The 19,263-nt window shown below is 43.6% G+C and overlaps 1 protein-coding gene across 1 annotated transcript; it reads left to right on the forward strand.

Annotated features, from left to right (window-relative positions):
• The first annotated feature begins 3,625 nt into the window (after positions 1–3,625).
• On the forward strand, positions 3,626–17,820 carry PLD4 (phospholipase D family member 4). Its single transcript, XM_080592822.1, is given in 12 exon segments — positions 3,626–3,759; positions 6,420–6,509; positions 8,367–8,572; positions 9,262–9,445; positions 10,238–10,358; positions 10,767–10,894; positions 11,070–11,270; positions 11,655–11,794; positions 13,413–13,578; positions 15,656–15,752; positions 17,185–17,372; positions 17,374–17,820. Coding segments are annotated over 12 exon segments (1,548 nt in total). The 5' UTR covers positions 3,626–3,756; the 3' UTR covers positions 17,398–17,820.
• The last annotated feature ends 1,443 nt before the right edge of the window (positions 17,821–19,263 follow it).

Below are 19,263 nucleotides of genomic sequence, written 5' to 3' on the forward strand. Positions count from 1 at the left end.
ACTTTTGCATTAGATCCTTGAACACTTATGATACCTTTGTACTTAGAGTTAAGAGTTTGAGGGAAGGGGGGGTTATTTAAATAAAAATGAAAATCTGCCTTATAAGAAGCTTTCTCAAGCTTTCTATTTAATTCTGTCCCCTGTGTCGGCAGAGAATAAGTGAAGAATTAGTGCCAGAAAAGGCTTGTCCAGCAGTAACTATTACATGTGTCAACAACCAACTTCCAGGAGTAAAAGAAAAGGAAAAAAAAAAAAAAAGTTACATCCACGTGGCACCTGGGAACACTTGGTAAGAAGAACACTTGGTAAGAAGAAAGATCCTGAGGTTGTGGTGAAATTTAGTTACACGGAGAGATGTGAGGCTTGAGCATAGCAGTAATCACAGACAGGGACTGGCTGTCGCATGTGGCTTCTCACAGGGAATGAATGGGTCTCTTTTGCCTGCTGATAGCCAGGCAGGCACAGAGTGTGGGCTGTAACACAGCCTGTAACACACCTGCACCGCAGGGAAGGCAACCTCTGTAAGCAAGAAAAATGTTCTGTATCTGCAGGAGGAGATGAGAGCAGTGGTCACATCAGGCCAGTGGTCTCCTAGGTCAGCGGGTGCTTTGTAAAACAAATAAGAACGTAATTTTTGTAATAAGAAGCTAGATGAAGACAGAAAGTACTGAAGTTGTTCCTAATCCTTGTAGGTCGTATGTCCTAGGTGCAACTGGAGAGCATGTGCCATGAAAGAGAAGTAACCAAACTAAGACAGAACAGCCTTCCCTGAAAGAGCAAATATAGAGCCAAGCAAATCACTGGTTTCTTTTTATTTGAAAGAAACACTTCTTCCAATCAAAACACAGCTAACTAGCACCGAGTTTTAGACTGAAAAAAATACGTTCCAAATATGTTAGAGATGACATGTTCCAAGTCTAAGGTTCATACTTCAACGTATTTACTGAGCTTTTTAAACAGTTGAAATGGAGTAAATCTTTAAAAACATTTTCAAACAGAAAGCCAAACTTTGATTTAGACAGAAATTTTCTCTAGGCTTGTCAGCTGAATCAGTTCCCCGTTCTTGACCTGAAATGACGTTTTCTTTCAGCTAATCTGAGTGTCACAGTCTTTTGGCACAAAGCATAAATCGAGCATCTTCCTTCTCGAGGAGGAGAGGCCCCTGGCTGCTTGTGCTTCCCATCCTTCTGCTGACTGTTGGCGTCCGGAGCCCAGCGGCTTGGTGCTTGTGAAAACGAAAGTGCAATTCTGTAGTAATCTCTGCAGCGATAGTGACGCTCATGGCTATTATTAGCTCTCAGAGACGAGAACATGTTAAACCGACAGTTTCTTCTTAGCAAACCTCCCACATAGACATTTAAAGATCTTTCACTCTGTCTTTTAATACACATTTCTAACAAACTGGAGACCAACCATGGCTGTAAAGAGAGTGTGCTAACCAGAGCGTGGCATCCAACTGTGAGAGATTTACTGACTCTGTGTGGGGGAAGGCAGCAAGTCAGCATCTGGCAGAAGGAGCCTTGTCTGAGAAACAGAGAAGTGGAGGAATAAAGTAGATTTTTGTTTGCCCTGAAACTTGCCAGTCTTCCCCTCCCCATTGTCTGAGTGGGTCAAACAAACCATTTTCCTCCTCCCCACAAACCCACTTCCATCCTTAGACGCTCACCACTACAACACTGCCGGTAAGAGCAGAAATGCGTGATCGATGCCGGGCTGCTGTGTGGGATCAGCTAAGCAGAAGGAAACCAGCCCTTTGCAGGCTGGAAAAGAGGAGGACGAGGAGATAAATCAGAGCTGTAAGTGGTTAGAGAGCTGCCAAGGGGGAGGAGAAAAACTATTACGTTTTCTGGAAGCATCCTTTGGGAACTGCCGTTCCCCAGCGGTCTCTGGAAACCAGTGTCTGTGTACCACCTCGAGCTGACTGCTCACAACCTCCAGCACAGCAGAAGTTGTTTCAGAGAACCCCAGCTTGAGACTGCGCTGTGGGCTTCCAAGTCCGAAGCTTAAAGGAGAGTAGGCACGGGGTGGTCTGCAGAGGAGAGCAGCGTGTGTGCAGAGGTTGAGCTGGTGCTGCTGGCGCGTTGCTGGTCCTGTGATGCAGCCCAGCCTCTCCTAGTCTGAACTAAACCGGTGATACTGGAGCAATGACTCCTTAGTCACATGGGGCCAGAAGGTTGTTGTTAGCTCCTGCTTTTAAAGACCTTTCTTTAATACATCCAGGGAATAGTCATAAACACACATGATGTAGCATTACCTTAGTGTTAAAGCTGGAAGTGACCAGAGGTAAGTCCTGAACCGCATACAAATATGCTGCTTCTTGTGAGGTAAAATCCTGAAGCCCATGAAATCAGTGGGAGCTTTGGTTATTTATGTCAGCGTTGTTTATGCCAGCATTTCAGTCCCGCGTACAAACAGAGCGAGGCAGCTTCTTGCTAAGCTTGCTCACACGTGCATCGCACACACCGACTTGAACCCATCACACACTTGGCTGCTGTGATGTGTAGTTTGGATGCTCAGTCTCTGAGGTCTGCGGAGGAACAGCGGCACTTCCAGAGCAATTTGGACCTTTAGTATGGTTGTTCAGTGGATTTGCCTCTTTTCCCTGAGTGCAGACAAGGTCACGCAGGGTGTTGTTTTCAGCTTTCTGGTAACCTGAGACTAAAGGGGTGGCAGTAGCCTTCACCTGGACCCAGCCCTGTTTTAATGGAGATTTAAGATGCTCCTGGTGATGGGTAACCTGTAGATTCAGGAGAGAGCTGTCTGGTCAGACAGGCTACATATCAGCTCCATGACCTTCTTTTTTATCACATTTGGCCTCCTTTGAGTTACTGCTGGGTTGGTCCCAGGGAAAGCAGAGGATTCGCAATACCGTTATCTTCCCAGAGAAAGACCTCTTTCTGCTATACCCGACCTATCCTCAGGCTCCTCCTAGTTTTTCCATCTACATTCACTGCAGAGTGACCTCCCTCAGATGCCAAAGCAAGGAACTGCATTCTTCAGTTCAACAGGATCGAGGGACTGCCTGGAGAATGACAGCAAAGTAGCTACACTGCGTTGTATTGACTTTGTAAAACCTTTGGATTTTTGCAGAGGATATGATTTCTTAGAAGCTGCCTCAAACTCAACATTGCACGTAACCTTCACCTTCAACAATTTCTCAGCAAATTCCAAATATGTTTTACTTAAGATGAAAGCTCTAAGATGTAATATTTCAAAGGAGCTAGCTTGGTCTTTTACACATATCCAAGGACAATTGAGCAGGAGAGTTTGATAAGCACGAGGAGCTGGGTAGAGAGGTAGTTCTGGAGGGTTTGCTCCTCAGTTTGAAATGAAGTTTCTGGTGGGCTGACAATGAAGCAGTGAGAATACTGCCATGTCCGAGGCACAAAAAGCACCAAAAGCTGAGTAGTTCTTTCACGCAGTGTCTTCTTGTGCTGAGCTAGGCTCTAAACTTACATCAGTGAACACCATGAGAATTTAGTCATCCAACAGAGTTTGAATTGTGGGACGTTACGCCAAATAGGTGCAGATCGGGATCTGGAAGCTAAGAATTGAGTAGCAACAGCTAGATGGCAACTTGTCTCGGTAGTATTCATTGTGCAACTCAGTGCTTAAGAGGAAGTAATCAGCAGGAGGAGGAAGAAAACAGAACCTGAAATAAATCTACTGGTGAAAAGCGTGTGCACCATCTCCTCTATGTGTAGCTGGGAGTAACATCAGAGTACAGAAGCGCATCCACACAGGAGGTCTCCCAGGATGGTAAGTACATTGACGAGCTCTTGAGGGTGCTGGGGGTAGTAACGGAGAGGTGAATGCACTTTGTTCATTTAAGACCCTTCAAACGTCTTGTGGGGAAGATTTTCTAGACTGAAAAGTCTCATACATGTATATGAAACCCAAGATCTGAAACAGTTTGATCCTGAGGGAGAGAAGAAGTAACAAGTGTTATTTTGGGGTGCAGGGAGAAGGCAACCCGATGCAATAAACAACAGTCTCCTGCATGTACTGTGCAGATTGGGGTATTAGCTTGTGATCCAGTCTGCGAAGCAATGCTAAGTGCTTGCATTTATTACTCTTGGATGAACTTTAGTCATTGAAATTGGCAACTGGTAAAGCACTGAAAGCTTAGAGGAAACCATAGCTAATTACTGACCAGCTACACTATTATTATTAAGAAATCTGCTTGCCTGTGATGTTTTCTTTCTTGCTGAAATGAACCTCAAAGTGGTGCCCTTCCTCCCACTCTGTCCCTATATATTTTAATACACTTCTCGTGACCTCTCTATAGCAGCTGGGAATCGCAGTATTAGTCACAAATATCAAGAAGGACTTCATTTGAACCAAATGGCAGATGGCTATCATGGCACATATCAGTTATGGTTACTCTTATTTTAAGAGAAATGTTGCTTTTTGAAGCCATTTTGTTTCTGTAGCTGAAAAAGAGAAGTGAAACAAATTGTTTCTCACAAGCTCCATCCTTCTGAAGCCATCACACGACTGTCAGCGCACCTACAGCTGCAGTTTCCTACCAAGATGCTGCCTGACCCACGCTGTCGTGGGGAGCACTTTAGCTCTGGGGGTCAGACAGACAAGATGGCATGTCCCGTGCTCAGGGTCTGTGATGAGAACCACCCGGGCATCCGGAGGGGCCTGTTTGTTACCAGACAGCCCAGCTGGTCGGGACAGCTGCTGCCGAAGCAGGGAGATGTGCAGCGGGGCCTGCAACTTCAGTGGGCTTTCCCTGGCCGAGGCTGAAGGGCTGCTGCTGTTGTTTTTCTGCTACCTTTCTTCTCCTCCTTTAAAATCGTTTTGCCTCACTTTCCTCCCAGACTCCTTAGCCTCTTCTGCCTCGCTCTCTCTTCATTTTCTTCCTACTGAGTTTCCTGGCTCAGCGTTCAGCCCAGACTTGTGTTGGTGGCACACAGCTTTCTCTGCTTGGTGTGTTATATCCCTCTCTCTGCTTGGACTGTAAGCTCTTTAGGGTAAGCCACCACGCCTTTGTACTGGGCTGAAAACACGAACTGGGATCTCAAGGTCACGAGGACCTGCCATTCAGCGTGTGACCCTCACTGCGTTCCCCAAATCAGCATTTCAGACTCACCTCCCTTGCCTCCCACGACATCCTCCATCTAGTTTGTTCACTCCCACTGGTGAGTTGGGTCCCACAAGAAGCTTTCGGGGGCTTTGGCCATGCTGCATCCAAGTCCTGCTAGCACCATGCGGCCACAGCATCTGTGCAGCAGGGTGCAGGAGCTGGATGCAGCACGGCCACGCGTGGACATGCTGCCGTACTGGTGTGGGAGGACAGAAAGCATCAGCCCCTGCAGTTCAGGTAACAACAGCTGTGAACATATGGCAATATGGATGGGACAAGCCTGGCAGGATCCTTTCTACCTAAAACTAGCTTGAGTATGACCACCCGCAGAGCAACTGAGTATCTGATATCGTAACAGCATGTCCATCCATCAGGCTACAAATGCCCAGTGGCTCAGGGATAGGAAGAAGTAGTTTGGAGACTGGACAGGTGGGGATATCATCTGGTATCACTTTTTGAAATCCACCGTACCCCAGGATGTGCTTCTTGCTTCTGAGAATGAAACATGACAGCTGATTCCTAAGGGCAAGTTCACCTCTGGTGTCAGTGCAGTGATACCATGCAGGGATGATTCATCACTCATTAGGCGTGTGTGAAGTGTTTGGTTTGGGCATTCGAGAAGGCAGAATAGGCAAGTGGCCAGCTTACCGCCGCCCCACCATCTGCTTTGAGTTTGGACGTACTTTGGTATTTGCTCTTGTGGTTGCCTCTGCTGGTGATAAGGCAGAGAAACCTGTCTGAAGAGGAAAAGAAGTTAACTTAGATCGTAGCATCATGATTGCAATAAGGGAGGAGAGGCATCTAGATTTTGGCCTAATCTGGTCCAAGTCCTATTAACAGAGTCCTTTCTGGAAGAGACACCAGCTCTGAAAACGGCTCAAATGCACAGGGAGAGAGCAAGGGCCTAACAGAGTCATGCACGTGATGACATTGGTGCTGTACTCTATCACCCGTGGTTTCTGCACTTAGTTATTGCTTGATGGCAAATGTGCTAGCCTGCAACAGGACAAAAGTGGGGGCTGGAGGACAACTTGAAGAGGCGGTGATGCAGTTGCTTACACATTAATTACTGCAGTGATTTTTTGTGTGTAGACAGCACCAGGGAAAAACTGCAGGGGACTGTCTCTCTCTCTCACACGCTGGAATCTGTTAATGTCACTCAAGATCCATAATACAGAGAGAACGTTGCACAGATCCGTACTTAAATCTCAGAGCACTGTATAAAGCAGCGGCAGTGACTTGCTTTTTTTACTCTGCTACTGGCTTTCTACAAATGTTGCCACAAAGCTTTATTTTCCCTCTTGCATACATTTCTGTTTTTCAGATTGTGAAAAAAGCATTAGGAACATCCCTGATAGTTAACAAACCTTCCAACACAAAATTACGCATGAACAATCAAAAAGACGTCAAAATGGTAATTATTGGGATACACTGCATTTGCTTGCAAGAGTTGAGATTACACTGACATTTCTGAAAAGATATAACAGATTAAGAAAAATGATTTTATTGCCTCCTTTAGAAACCTGTGTAGGTTTTATTCCTATTTGTAAGCAAGTGGATGACAAAACCCTCATTGATTTAACCAGTAGGCCGATCAAACCTTGCCGAGAAGGAGTAACTTGGAGCCTAATCCTGCAGCCTTCACTCAGGACACTGAATCTTGCTCATGCAAATAGCCTCACTTCTTTCAGTAGCCCAGAGGCAAATAAGTAAATGGAATTTGTATTTCCTCTGCTGATGTAAATCAGCACTGATTAAAGTCAGTTTCTATGGACATACTAAATTCCATATAATGCAAGAGGAGTTTGGTCCATATAACATGGTGAAATTCTTTCTAAGAACTCACCGCTTTCACCTTACTTTGTGAGGTTTTGTGTGTGTTGTCTGACACTGGGCTGACTGTCATTCACGCTTAGTCTCACCATAACAAGCTTCTGGAATGACTCGATTTATTCAGCATGCTTGGAGCGCCTGGCATCACAGCATCACAGCATGGTGTCAGCCACAATGTGCCTTGGAAATAGACCTTTTACCTGAGAAATGCCTTCTAAAACCTGTGTGATGTTTAAGTCTTGCAGGCATGTTCCCAGGATGAAATTCAGAATTGTTAAAAATTGGTAGGATTGTCTTTGTCATTAATGAGAGTGAGAACAAGCCAGTGGGCAAAATTTTATGCAGATAGTCAGTTTTAAAGCATTCTTCTCATTCTAGGTCAAATCACTCTGCAATTGATAGCAGCACTGTAGATCTTGAGAAAAGCATAGAAAATGAAAAGTAAGAGACTTTATCCACATAGAAACCGAAATAGATGCTTTCAGAAGAAACTGGCTTCCACTCAATTTTCATATGTACCATTTTGGGAGTTCACATTTATAGCTACAGCCACCCGACTGCTGCCAGACTCGCTTCTCCTGCCTGGAGGTCCAACAGCTCAGCTCCGAGTTGCACATTGCTTGCTTGCCATGGGGTGGTGGGTGCTCCCAGCTCCCAAAACCGCCAGAGGGAGCCAGCCAGACTTTCTCACTGCTGGGGGAACATCGATTTGCTCTGGTGTCCATCTTCCCCTCCTTAAGAGTACAATATATAGAGCCTGGTGCTGCATGTTTCAGCATGTGAGTGGCTGGACTACAGAGCTGGGTATATGAGGTAGCCAGGCTGTGGATTTTTTTTCTTTTTTTTTTTCTTTTTCTTTTCCAATCCACCTTCAGAAAAAAAAAAAGAGAGAAAAAAAAAAAGAAAGAAAAAAAAAAGAAAGAAAAAAAGAAAGAAAAAAAAAGAAAGAAAAAAAAAAGAAGAAGTACAGAAAAAGGGAAATGAAGCCAATCCACCACATTAACATGTCACAAAATGTCTTTCTGTTTCTCCTTATGGTACTGCTAGGCTTGATACCACAGCTAATTTTGTGTTGTGGGCTTTCTTTCTTTGTTTTTGGTGGAAATTTTTTTGAACATTTATTTCTCCAGTGCTAAAATAATAATAATCATCAATGTCAAACTAATCAGAAGGTTTTGGGGAAAAAACAAGTTTTTTCCTTGAAAAAAAAAAAAAACAAACACTAAAACTGTGGTCCTCACATAAGCCAACCCCTATTTGGATCATGGTCCTCACTTTAAGTGATCTGTCTAAGAATACTGACTGCCAGTAGCTGAAAGCAGAACTACTGTTGAATGGCTTTGATTTACCTGCAACAGGTAATTGTAATTCAGCCATTAGCTGATATATCAGTGACTTGGCGAGTGCTTTAATCTTAACCTGTTGGATTCCGTTCTAGTTTCAAATCTCAGGGGCAATTTTGATACTTGGTTTTGTTGCCCTGATGGCTGTTTACTTCATGAGAACATCCAGCATAGTTGATCCTAAGGGAGAAACTGTTGTCAGCATTTACCGAGAGGTGGAAGAGGAAGAAGAACTTCATGGAGAGTTCCAGAGAGCCACAATAACTGAGGAGGGCACCAACAGATCTAACGATTCCTGCAGGTAAGCCAGGCCTGATGGCTCGTGGGGAACTAATCACCAGGTGGAGAAATAGCTACAATGCTGACAACATCAACATGGATTTTGCTGCCTTCTCATTGTATAACAGCTGATAAAGTACCACTAATTGGGGGAGAGTAGGGGTGTTGTTTGGGCACGGGATCATTAGTAGCTCCCTAGTAGGAGGGGTGATAGGGGCAATATCACAGCTCCACTACTGTCCTGTGCTGGAAGGTTCAGCACAACTCTGGAGGCTCCAGCACCTCCAAGCATGCCCTTGGCAGCAGAATGGGAGGCAGCAGGGTGAGCAGCAGGCAAAGCATCCTTACATTGAACTCACCTCTTTCAGATGCCACAGGGGGCAGTGAGTTTTGGTCTCTGGGAAAACTCAGAGAGGGTACCAAAGTGCCACCCAGCCCCAGGGGGTAGCTTTTGTCTTCATCTTTAGGATGGTAAAAATCAAAGCTCAGAATGGTTATGGAGAAGCCATTCTACTGGATATGGGAGGAAAATTTATATATGTTCTTGGCTATAAAAGCTGGGGATAGAGAGTACTCCCAGCTCGTTTTTCCAACTCAGCTTGTTTGCTTTTTGCACTGACATTCAGAACGATCAACTGCGCAGTGTGACAGGTGCTTGGTTTCCTGCTGGGTCGCAGTTGCTTGCTTCACAATATACAATTCCTGTTGCAGATTTGAACTTGTGGAAAACGTTCCTTATGACTTACCTTTTGAGGTAAATACCACTGCAGCCAAACCCTTGTACCAAGCCTGGATAAGTCTCCTCGATATAGCCCAGGAAAACATTCACGTGGCTTCTTATTATTGGTCTCTTACTGGGAAAGATATCAACGTCAATGATTCCTCTTCAGAGCAGGTAGGAGAAAATCAATGACAAGCACATCTGTGGTTGCACATCTCACGTCCATGGGACAGATTGACTGTATGGCCTGTCTCTCAGCAGCATTGCTTGACTCCTGTAAACCCAGAAAAGTTTTTTGTGCTGGTCTGAAGCAGCAGAGCAGTTTTCCTCCTCCAGTCAAGCTAGACTCCACGTGGGCTCTGTCCATGTCTCTGAATACTTCCATGCTGTGTTTTAAGAGCAGCCTTGAGGTCAGTCTCAAGGTGTGACCTGTCACCCTGTGTGACCTGTGGGGTCTCCCTGGCTCCACTGCTAAGAGCAGATAACACAGGCTGGGGCACAGGCTCACCTTGAGAATGTCCGTCATGTTTAATCGCTCCTTGGTGCAGTTTTGGCCTATGGCAGCCGGCAATCTCCCAAGCAATCCTGGGGGACAGTTCAGGCTGGGGACTGCTCTGGTAAAGGCAAAAATGGACAAGGCCACCCTGCTTCAGGCAGGCGGAGAGTGTAGCCACATATCGGGAATGGTGCTGTTTGAGATCTGGGCCAAAGAGCTGACACTGAACTGTTTTTTACTGTGGGCATGGCCACTGCCTCCCTCCTGAGGCACCTTCCTCATCCTCCTCAGGGGCTCCCTGTCCCTTCCTCCCAGGTGCTGGCGTCAGTTGACTCAGTCCTCAGCATGAGACGAAGTAAAAGTGGCAGATGTGAGGCTGAGCCCTGCCTCGGTTAAAGGGACAGCCCAGTCTAAGTCTCTGTTAATCATATAATAAAACATGATAAATAACAAAGAAATATATCACGTAGGGTGAAGATATTCTGAAGAGGTTTGAAAGATTACTTGCGGAGAATGTCTCTGTGTACATTGCAGCAAGTATGCCAACTTTGGCTACGAATTCAACTGACCTTGAGCTTTTAGAAAAAAAAGGTAATTATCTCACCTCAGTGTTGTTCTCTGAACTTTGGTATTGCTTAAAGGCAAGACAAATTGGCCTCTGAGGCCTATTCTGGCATGGTGCTTACACGGTCCTGAGCTCGAAGTCATACTGTTCATAGGATAAGCACTGAATATTCACTACTTCACAATTTCTGTGTATTCACTACTTCACAATTTCTGTGTATTTTGTCATGCCCTCAAGGATTTTTCTTCAAGTTCATGTTTTGTATATTTTTGCAAATTATTGTATTCCCAGGAACCAGTGCTTGTGAGTTTGGTAGCCATTAATGGCCGCAAGCATTAGACATCCAGCCATGCTCTGGCTGTGAGGGGAACAGTCCACTATACCACCTCCACGGTGTATCTAAACTTATTTCTCCTCTCCCTGTCTTTCTTTAGGGGCCCATGTAAAAAAAATTGATTTTGAACATTTGACAGGAGGAGTGCTGCATAGCAAATTCTGGATTGTAGACATGAAACACATATATATTGGTAGTGCAAATATGGACTGGAGATCTTTGTCTCAGGTAAGCCCTGCTGTTGTGTATTCAAACACCTTGGGTAAAATTCATGTCCAAGCACATAACAGAGAAAAATCCCAATGATGTAAAAATATCGACTGAAAGGGACAAAGAGCAAAGAACCCCCTGATGTCAGAGGTGTCTCTTTCTGGGGCTGTGGCATAGTGTGCTCTCTTCGCAGGTGAAAGAGTTTGGTGCTGTGATATACAACTGCAGCTGCTTAGCCAAAGACCTGTGGAAAACATTTAGTACTTACTGGGATCTTGGACATGCTAATGCTACCATCCCATTCCCTTGGCCTCGTAACTATTCGACCCACATAAACCACAATCGGCCTCTGGAAGTAGAATTTAATGGAACTTTGACAAAAGCCTACTTTTCTGTAAGTAAGTTTTAAAATAAAAAGGTAGACTATAAACTATGTTTAAGCTTTGACCAGAAAAGTTTCTTCAGTGCTTGTTACCTACTTCCACTCTAGCTAGATAATAATTAATTCAGTGGGTTTCTCTGGAACTGCTCAAGGAATAAGGGTCACCATGGCTTGGGCTATCAGGTTGTATGGCAAGGACTGGGCGCAGGTCTCCTGTGGGCTTATATATCAATAAGTATCTGACCCACTGGGACATGGGAGGCTTGAGAAATGATAGTGCTCCACCTCATATGCTTTGTTCTACTGTGATTAAAACTGATTAGACTTGAATGTGAATGAATCTCAGTCTGATAAAAGAAGGATGAAATCACTGACCTGCATGCTTTCTTCTGACAGGCTTCTCCTCCTGCATTTTGTCCAGAAGGCCGCACTCATGACCTCTTTGCTATTATCAGTGTTATCAGTGCGGCACATAAATTTGTCTATATTTCTGTTATGGAATATTTCCCTACCAGCCGTTTTGTTCACCCAAAAAGGTATGATTTTAATCCTGACCAAATCAGTTGACTGTCTAGGTTGCTTCTGTATCAACTTGGGCTATTTAAAGGGAAAATGTAATATTTCCTCCCCTGCTCCAACCAGAAATGAAAACATTCAGCTTTCTTGAGTACCAAGAACTGAGGCTTTGCTCCACAATCACGACTGCCTCATTGACTGTGCAACTACTGACTAAATCAAACAGCTTGGAGGATTTTCAGTTTCTGTGTAGTACAGTTGAACCTCTGGGTTTCTCATCTCCTGCTCTTTACTAAGAATACGTTCACAGACAGTCTCTTCCCCCCCTTAGGAATGGAAGTGCTAATTCTCCTCATTCTTCATCTGAAGCCTTAATCCTCCATTTGTGACATCTAGGGCCTGATCTGATGCAAGCAGGAGTTTGAAAGACAAGGGGAAGCGGCACTAGGCCTCAGACTATCTCCACAGCAACCAGCTGTAGGGCGATGAATTGGGGCTGATTAGTTCAGGTTAGGGTCTTCCAGCAGCTGAGACACGGGGAACAAAGCAGCTGTCTTAATGCCCGAGTGTTAATCAACTAGAAACCGATACATTGAAAACACGGAAACTGTTCAAAAACAGCATTCCTAAATAGCATGTTTTTCCAAGCTTTTCAGGATCTACAAGTAAGTTGCAGACAGTCAGCCTAAGTCTGAAAGCACACAGCTGCTCTGGTCGTGATAGGAAGATGTGCGAGGGAGGATTTGAGAATTCAGGCCTTTGTACACTCGATCAAAAGGAATAAGTTAGGGAAATGAATTCATCATTCCTCATGGGACTGTGAGTGAGTGCTGGACCTCTCTGCATCAGCCATCCTGTCTGTATAAGTGACACTTGCCTTCCTCTGTGCAGCAGTTATGTCTATGGAACGAAAGCCACATGAGAGTTTGGAGTTACTGGTCCTGGGCTGCAAATTGCCCAGCTCTTTGTGTTGTGTAGTTGGGTGCAGGATGTTAAATACTCTTCCCTAAGCTACTGCCAGCACAAATGTCAAGAAAACTGACAGGCTCTGTGTTGGAGAGAGCACAGCTATGATTATCTTAGGGGCACACAGTGTACTGAAGAAAGCAAGAAGGGATGGGGCAGCAGAGAGACCATGCTGGCTGATGGCACAGGACCACTGTGGACCCTAGAAATAGCCTTCAATTCCCTGAAATGGCCACATTCTGCAAAACGTCTCTTAGGCTTTCCTCTGGGCTCTGTCCTGTCCTTTTTATGTTGTGCTGTATGATCTTGCTTTACATTGGAGTTCCTATTGTCACGTTTAGTTTCCTAAGGAACTGAGCATGATGTACACACATTCTATGTGTGTAAGTGTATACATGCGCTTTAATAAGTTTATTTATTTATTTTTTTTAATATATCAATTCCAACTAAATTTGAGAGACTGGATCTCCCTAAACACATTGTGAAGAGACCTGGCTGAGTAGAAGGCAGACATCTTATGCATACCTTCAGTGAAGGCATGAGTGCTGGTCCTAGTAGTCATTAAAGATCCCATTTGTGCACGGCATCACTTGTGTTCTCAGTATATCTTCAGAGCTTTCTAGAGAGTCGTTTCAAAAATTCTCTTCTCTCCACCCACTTTATTTTCTCTAGATACTGGCCAACCATTGACAATGCTCTGAGACGTGTGGCTTTCAACTACAGAGTACAAATCCGGCTTCTGGTCAGCTGCTGGACCCACTCTGACCCAGCCATGCTCCACTACCTGAGGTCCCTGAGTGCTCTCGACAACCCGCATACCCACATCAGTGTCAAAGTGGTATGATAAGAAACCTGATTTTGAAAAGACAGCTTGGGGATATGGGCTCCAGACTGATTTTTGTGTCTAAGCTGTCAGTTGCACGTGCAAATATAAGGTTTTAGAGAAGCAGATTGTTTCCACTGGTGTGCTGAGTTTCAGGTCCTTCAGAAAATAAGGTCCAAAAGACAACCTTTGAGGAAGGTTAATGCAAACCACTGGTGATATCAAGGGATGTGCCTAGCTGCAGCACTTGTGACATTTGTAATGCAATCATTTTTGCCGAGCACCATGACGGTAACAGTTCAAATTACGACTTAGTGCTCTTCTTATGACCCGTTTCTGTATGCAGTATCTCAGATGGGTCTATCTAGAATTATCAGAATCACAGAATCATTAAGGTTTGAAAAGACCTCCAAGATCATCTGGTCCAACCATCACCCTACCACCAATGTCACCCACTAAACCATGTCCCTAAGCACCACATCCAACCTTTCCTTGAACACCCTCAGGGACGGTGACTCCACCACCTCCCTGGGCAACCCATTCCAATGCCTAACCACTCTTCCTAAGAAATGTCTCCTAATTTCCAACCTGAACCACCTCTGTTGCAACTTGAAGCCATTCCCTCTGGTCCTATCACTAGTTATCTGTGCGAAGAGGCCAACCCCCAGCTCCCCACACCTTCCTTTCAGGCAGTTGTAGAGAGCAATGAGGTCTCCCCTGAGCCGCCTCTTCTCCAGACTAAACAACCCCAGTTCCTTCGGCTGCTCCTCATAGGACTTGTGCTCCAGGTCCTTCACCAACTTCGCAGCCTTTCTCTGGACATGCCCTAGGGCCTCGATGTCCTTCTTCCAGTGAGGGGCCCAAAGCTGAACACAGTACTCGAGGTGCAGCCTCACCAGAGCAGAGCACAGGGGGACGATCACCTCCCTGGTCCTGCTGGCTACACTATTCCTGACACAAGCCAGGATGCCGTTGGCCTTCTTGGCCACCTGGGCACACTGCCGGCTCGTGTCCAGGCGAGCATCAACCAGCACCCCCAGATCCTTTTCCTCTGCACAGCTTTCCAGCCACTCTGCCCCAAGCCTGTAGCACTGCATGGGGTTGTTGTGGCCAAAGTGCAGGACCCGACACTTAGCCATGTTGAGCCTCATCCCATTGGCTTCTGCCCATCGACCCAACCTGTCCAGGTCCCTCTGCAGGGCCTTCCTACCCTCCAGCAGATTGACACTACCCCCCATCTTGGTGTCATCTGCAAACTTACTGAGGGTACACTCAATTCCCTCATCCAAGTCATCAATAAAGATATTAAGGAGGATTGGCCCCAACACCAACTCCCGGGGAACACCACTCGTGACTAGTTGCCAGCTGGATTTAACTCCATGTTAAATGGAGTTAAACTGACCCACTATAATTTTTTTATTTTTATTTTTTCTGATTGAGAGCTTTTCTATTTGCCTATATAAATTGATCCATTTTTTCAGCAATGAATATTACACACAGGCCACAGACAATAGAATGGAAAACACAGAGTGAGTAGGGGTTGGTGTGGAAGCTCCCAACATGATGCAGTTACAAGGACAAAAGGCAGTAACAGATGTAAGGTGGAATGGTTTTTACTGGGGAAAAGGAAAAAAAAAGGATCAGAGATGTAGATTTAGCAAGATTTGACACAAAAAGTTAGGCATTATTGTTGTCTGCAGTACTCCTTGTGTCTGTGATCAGCCCATTTTAGCACAAAATAAGAGCGGCAATCAGTGGTAAATGCAGATCTATTAAACAGCTGCCTAAAACTGCATTTAATTGTCTGCCCTGTAATGATAATAGCTGTGTCACTAATGGAACATTATGAAGCAAACATCCTTATCTGATTTCAATTGCTTATCCAATTTTATGTATAGTAGAAGTACTATTTGTTAGTTTTCTTGGATAAGAGTAAAATCTCTTTTATGGTACACTTAATAGCAGTGTGTGGAATATTCTGATCTTTCTGTAGTATTATATTGTTTGAAAATATAGAAAATCTGCATTGTCAAATTATTCAGTCTGATCCTCACCTGGTATTTCTATCTATGTTTTAATTTCTCCCATCTAGAAACTCTTCATTATTCCAGTTTTTAACCACACAAATATTCCTTATGGGAGAGTGAATCACAATAAATATATGGTCACTGATAAAGCAGCCTATATTGGTACGTATTCCATTATTACAAACATTTTTAGCATCTTCAGATCTATAGGGCTGAGACTGAGATAGCATAGGCTGCAATATCAAAAAAAAAAAAAAAGCTAATTTTGCCATGTAAAGTAGATAAACATGTCAAAATACATAGAAGCAGAGATGCAAAGGGGAGAAAATAATGTAGGTCAAGTTCAGTAGGAGATTATCTCATATGGTTGTGAACCATTAAGAATGGAGTGTGACAAGTCAGAGTGCACAGTTTGTGACAAGCACAGTGGGAATTTCACAGACTGCGTGCTCAGAACGATGGATGCAGTGATAGCTAATGCTCTAGTACAGAACATTATCATGCTTTAATAAAAAGAAATTGCTGGGAGGATTTAATTCCACACAGTTTGTTGAACAGAATTCTAGGAGTGGAAATAAGAAAACTCTAGTGTCAATTGCTGCTCAATTCCTGAAAGTCAGGATGGTGTTTATTTTTCTCGCTCTTTTACGAGGATCCCTCTAAAAAGGAATGTAAAAGGGGCCTGTCATTCCAGTCAGTTCATCCTCCAAACGATGCAAACCAGCAAATATCCTGACCTTCCAAAGGGCTGAAGACTTGCAGCTCCAATGGCATTTAATAGAACCCGTTTTTTTCCATGTTGTCTTTTGAAGATAGGTATGCAGATAAGTTGTTTTCATGACTAAGCATCTTCTGGAATTGATAGTAGATTTTTCTGGCTAAGGCAAGCACCAGAAAAAAATGCTAAGTGCTAAAATATGTATTTTTTCGTAATGTTACTTTTGTGAATGCTGGTGGCTTTGGGGAGAGCCCTAGGCCACATTTACAGCCAGATTCCCAGCTTTTCCTGGTTTGAAAGCAGGCTTTGCATTTTGAGCTCAGAACAGCTCCTGAGGATTTATTGATCAAGGATCCAGTTTCTCCTCTTATTTTCCTTTAAAAAGTGAAGATCCACCCTGAAGCTCATTTGTTGCTCCTTTGCTCCTGATTGTATAAAAAGTGCTTGAGGTTATTTTACTGGTAGCAGACTGCCCCACAGATAAAGAGAGAATTAAGTACATTGATGATTCTCCTCTCCTCTCCTCCTCTTCTTTATGCAGAAACCCATATCAAGCACCAGGTTTAGCCCCTCTTAACACCCAAATGCTGCACTCCATTCCCATATTTATTCAAGCAGATGTACATAACTCTGCCACACACTAAGAAATCAGATTGCTATGAAGCTTCAGAGTAGCAGTTAACACTGTCTTTCCAAAACTCGAGGTCTGGAATAAGAAAGAGGTGACCTGATTTTTGTTGCTCTGTTAGCCCTAACGAGATTTGCAGTTGTACAGCAAATCAGCAAAGCAAGGCAATGGATACTTAACAAGTCTGGAGATCAAACAAAACACTGGAAAATGAATGTTTTCTAATTAGCTCCTTTTCCACTGCACAGGGACTTCCAATTGGTCAGAAGATTACTTCACTAACACAGCTGGCGTGGGACTAATTATCAAGCAGAATTCAACCAACCTGCGAAGAAGGCCTATCCAGAAACAATTAAAAACCCTTTTTGAGCGTGACTGGAATTCCAAATATTCAGTGAATCTAGAAGATGTGCAAGGACAGAAAGACTGTAACTGGAGAGACAGACTCTGAAGTGAACTGAAGTACGCATTTAAAATAGAAAGAAACATATATATTAATCTTGTTCCCTGTGCAAAACAAGGAACATTCTGTTTTATGTCTTTGTCAGAGAAATGTCTTCTTTGTGGTATCCATGCTGTCTGATGACGTTAGAACTTCCCATAGTTGAGTCTACCTGCCTACTCACTAGTCAGCGTGTGACATTTTCTTTGCTGTGTAGGATTACCCCATCTCAGAGTTAATGAAATGCATACAGTATGATAAGACAAGCTGTCTGATATTAAAGCAAACATGGAAGACATAACCAGATCTGAATACATCGGAGAAGCAGGTCGTTATTGCTGTGCTGTCTTAGGAAGCTATGTATTCAACCCTAATATTCCACTAACAGTGTTTTCTTACATGTGTTTAAGCATTTTAAAAATAAAGCTCTGGTCGCTATAAGGTTTGAGTACTGCAAGTAATCACCTACAGCAGCAAGGGAAGATATTTAAAAACATTTCGGCATTAGAGGTACAAGGAAGCACCTGTATTTAAATGTTGAGGCTAATCACTGGAGTTAAATACCCAGGATTTAAATCTTGGGATCAGCTTCCAGCTCAGCTGCCCTGAACTGTGTGTCTGGTATGCCTGGATATCTGTGCATTGGCCTCCTGTAGCAAGCAAGATGGGGGCCAAGTTGTGATGAGAGGTGGAGCTGAACTAGGACTGAGATTCCTTGAACTGTTTTATCCATCACTACAAGCCACTGTTTGTCGTTAATAAGACATATTTTTTAAGACATGTAGTTATATCTACTGATCACACCGTATACCCACATACATGTTAACATACCGAGGAGATACAGTTGCTTGCAATGCTCTCCTCTCCCATTTCTTTTCTAGAGTCCGCTTAAAATTTTGAGATTTCCATTCACTAATTAAAATTTCTTGCACAGTAGAATTGCCCAGTTGTGGTTTTCATTAACTATGCTTCACAGGTTTCTCATCCTGTACCAAGAAATACATCTGGCCACACACTGTATTAATAATTGTGTGCAGGAAAAACATCTGGACAGATTTTTCCCAATGCAAGCAGCACATGAGAATGGTGGGAGAATTTGAAAATCTTTTTGAGAAGTTATGTGTTTCATCAACGAAACTACTTTCTGTAGAGCAATGCTCTCCTCTAGATGGCACTCGAAGCTACGTTTTCACTTTTTTTCTAAGACAAGTTTAGCAGGAAAAGGAAGAAAACTTTTTCTTCCCCTTCTGAGCTCCAATTGGACAGTATTGGGTAAGTTGTTTAGTGGGGCAAAGTTTCTGGGCAGGTTATGAGGCTTGTATCTTGGTAACACAAGAATCTTCTGGGATAAGGTTCAACTTATAAAGGAAAAATTGATGCCTTCAAGAGTGCTATTTTATTTTCTTTACTGTCATCATCTGTGGTTTTTTGTTTGTTTTGTTTGTTTGTTTTTTCTCCACATACAAAGGAGGGCTTTGCAATTAAGACAATGAATTGTATTTCAAAGGAACTTGAGTTTAGTTTCCTGGTTTCTTATAAGACTTTTTGGGCCTCTTGGTAGCTACACATTATTTGTTCTCTATTACAAAGGTAGAATATGGTGTAAATTATATCCAGGCCTTGTATCTCTCAGTATTTTCCTCTTCCATTTGTGAAAAAGGGTTAATAATAGCCCTTATTCACCCACCTATTGCAAGTCTCTTTCATTTAGATTGTGATTTCTTCAAGGTAAGGATTTTCCCAAGTGTAATTCATTATTACTTTTAATTAGCATGTGTTAGCCTTTTATGGATTTTTCTAGTTTGGAGGTCACCTAAGCCCTGGCCACAGACAGTTCAGATATTTCTTAATACTTGTCTACTTGGGTGGGCCTAGACAAAATTAC

The sequence above is a fragment of the Anser brachyrhynchus genome (assembly GCF_964034855.1).
Source record: "Anser brachyrhynchus genome assembly, chromosome: 5".
NCBI classification, from domain to species: domain Eukaryota; kingdom Metazoa; phylum Chordata; class Aves; order Anseriformes; family Anatidae; genus Anser; species Anser brachyrhynchus.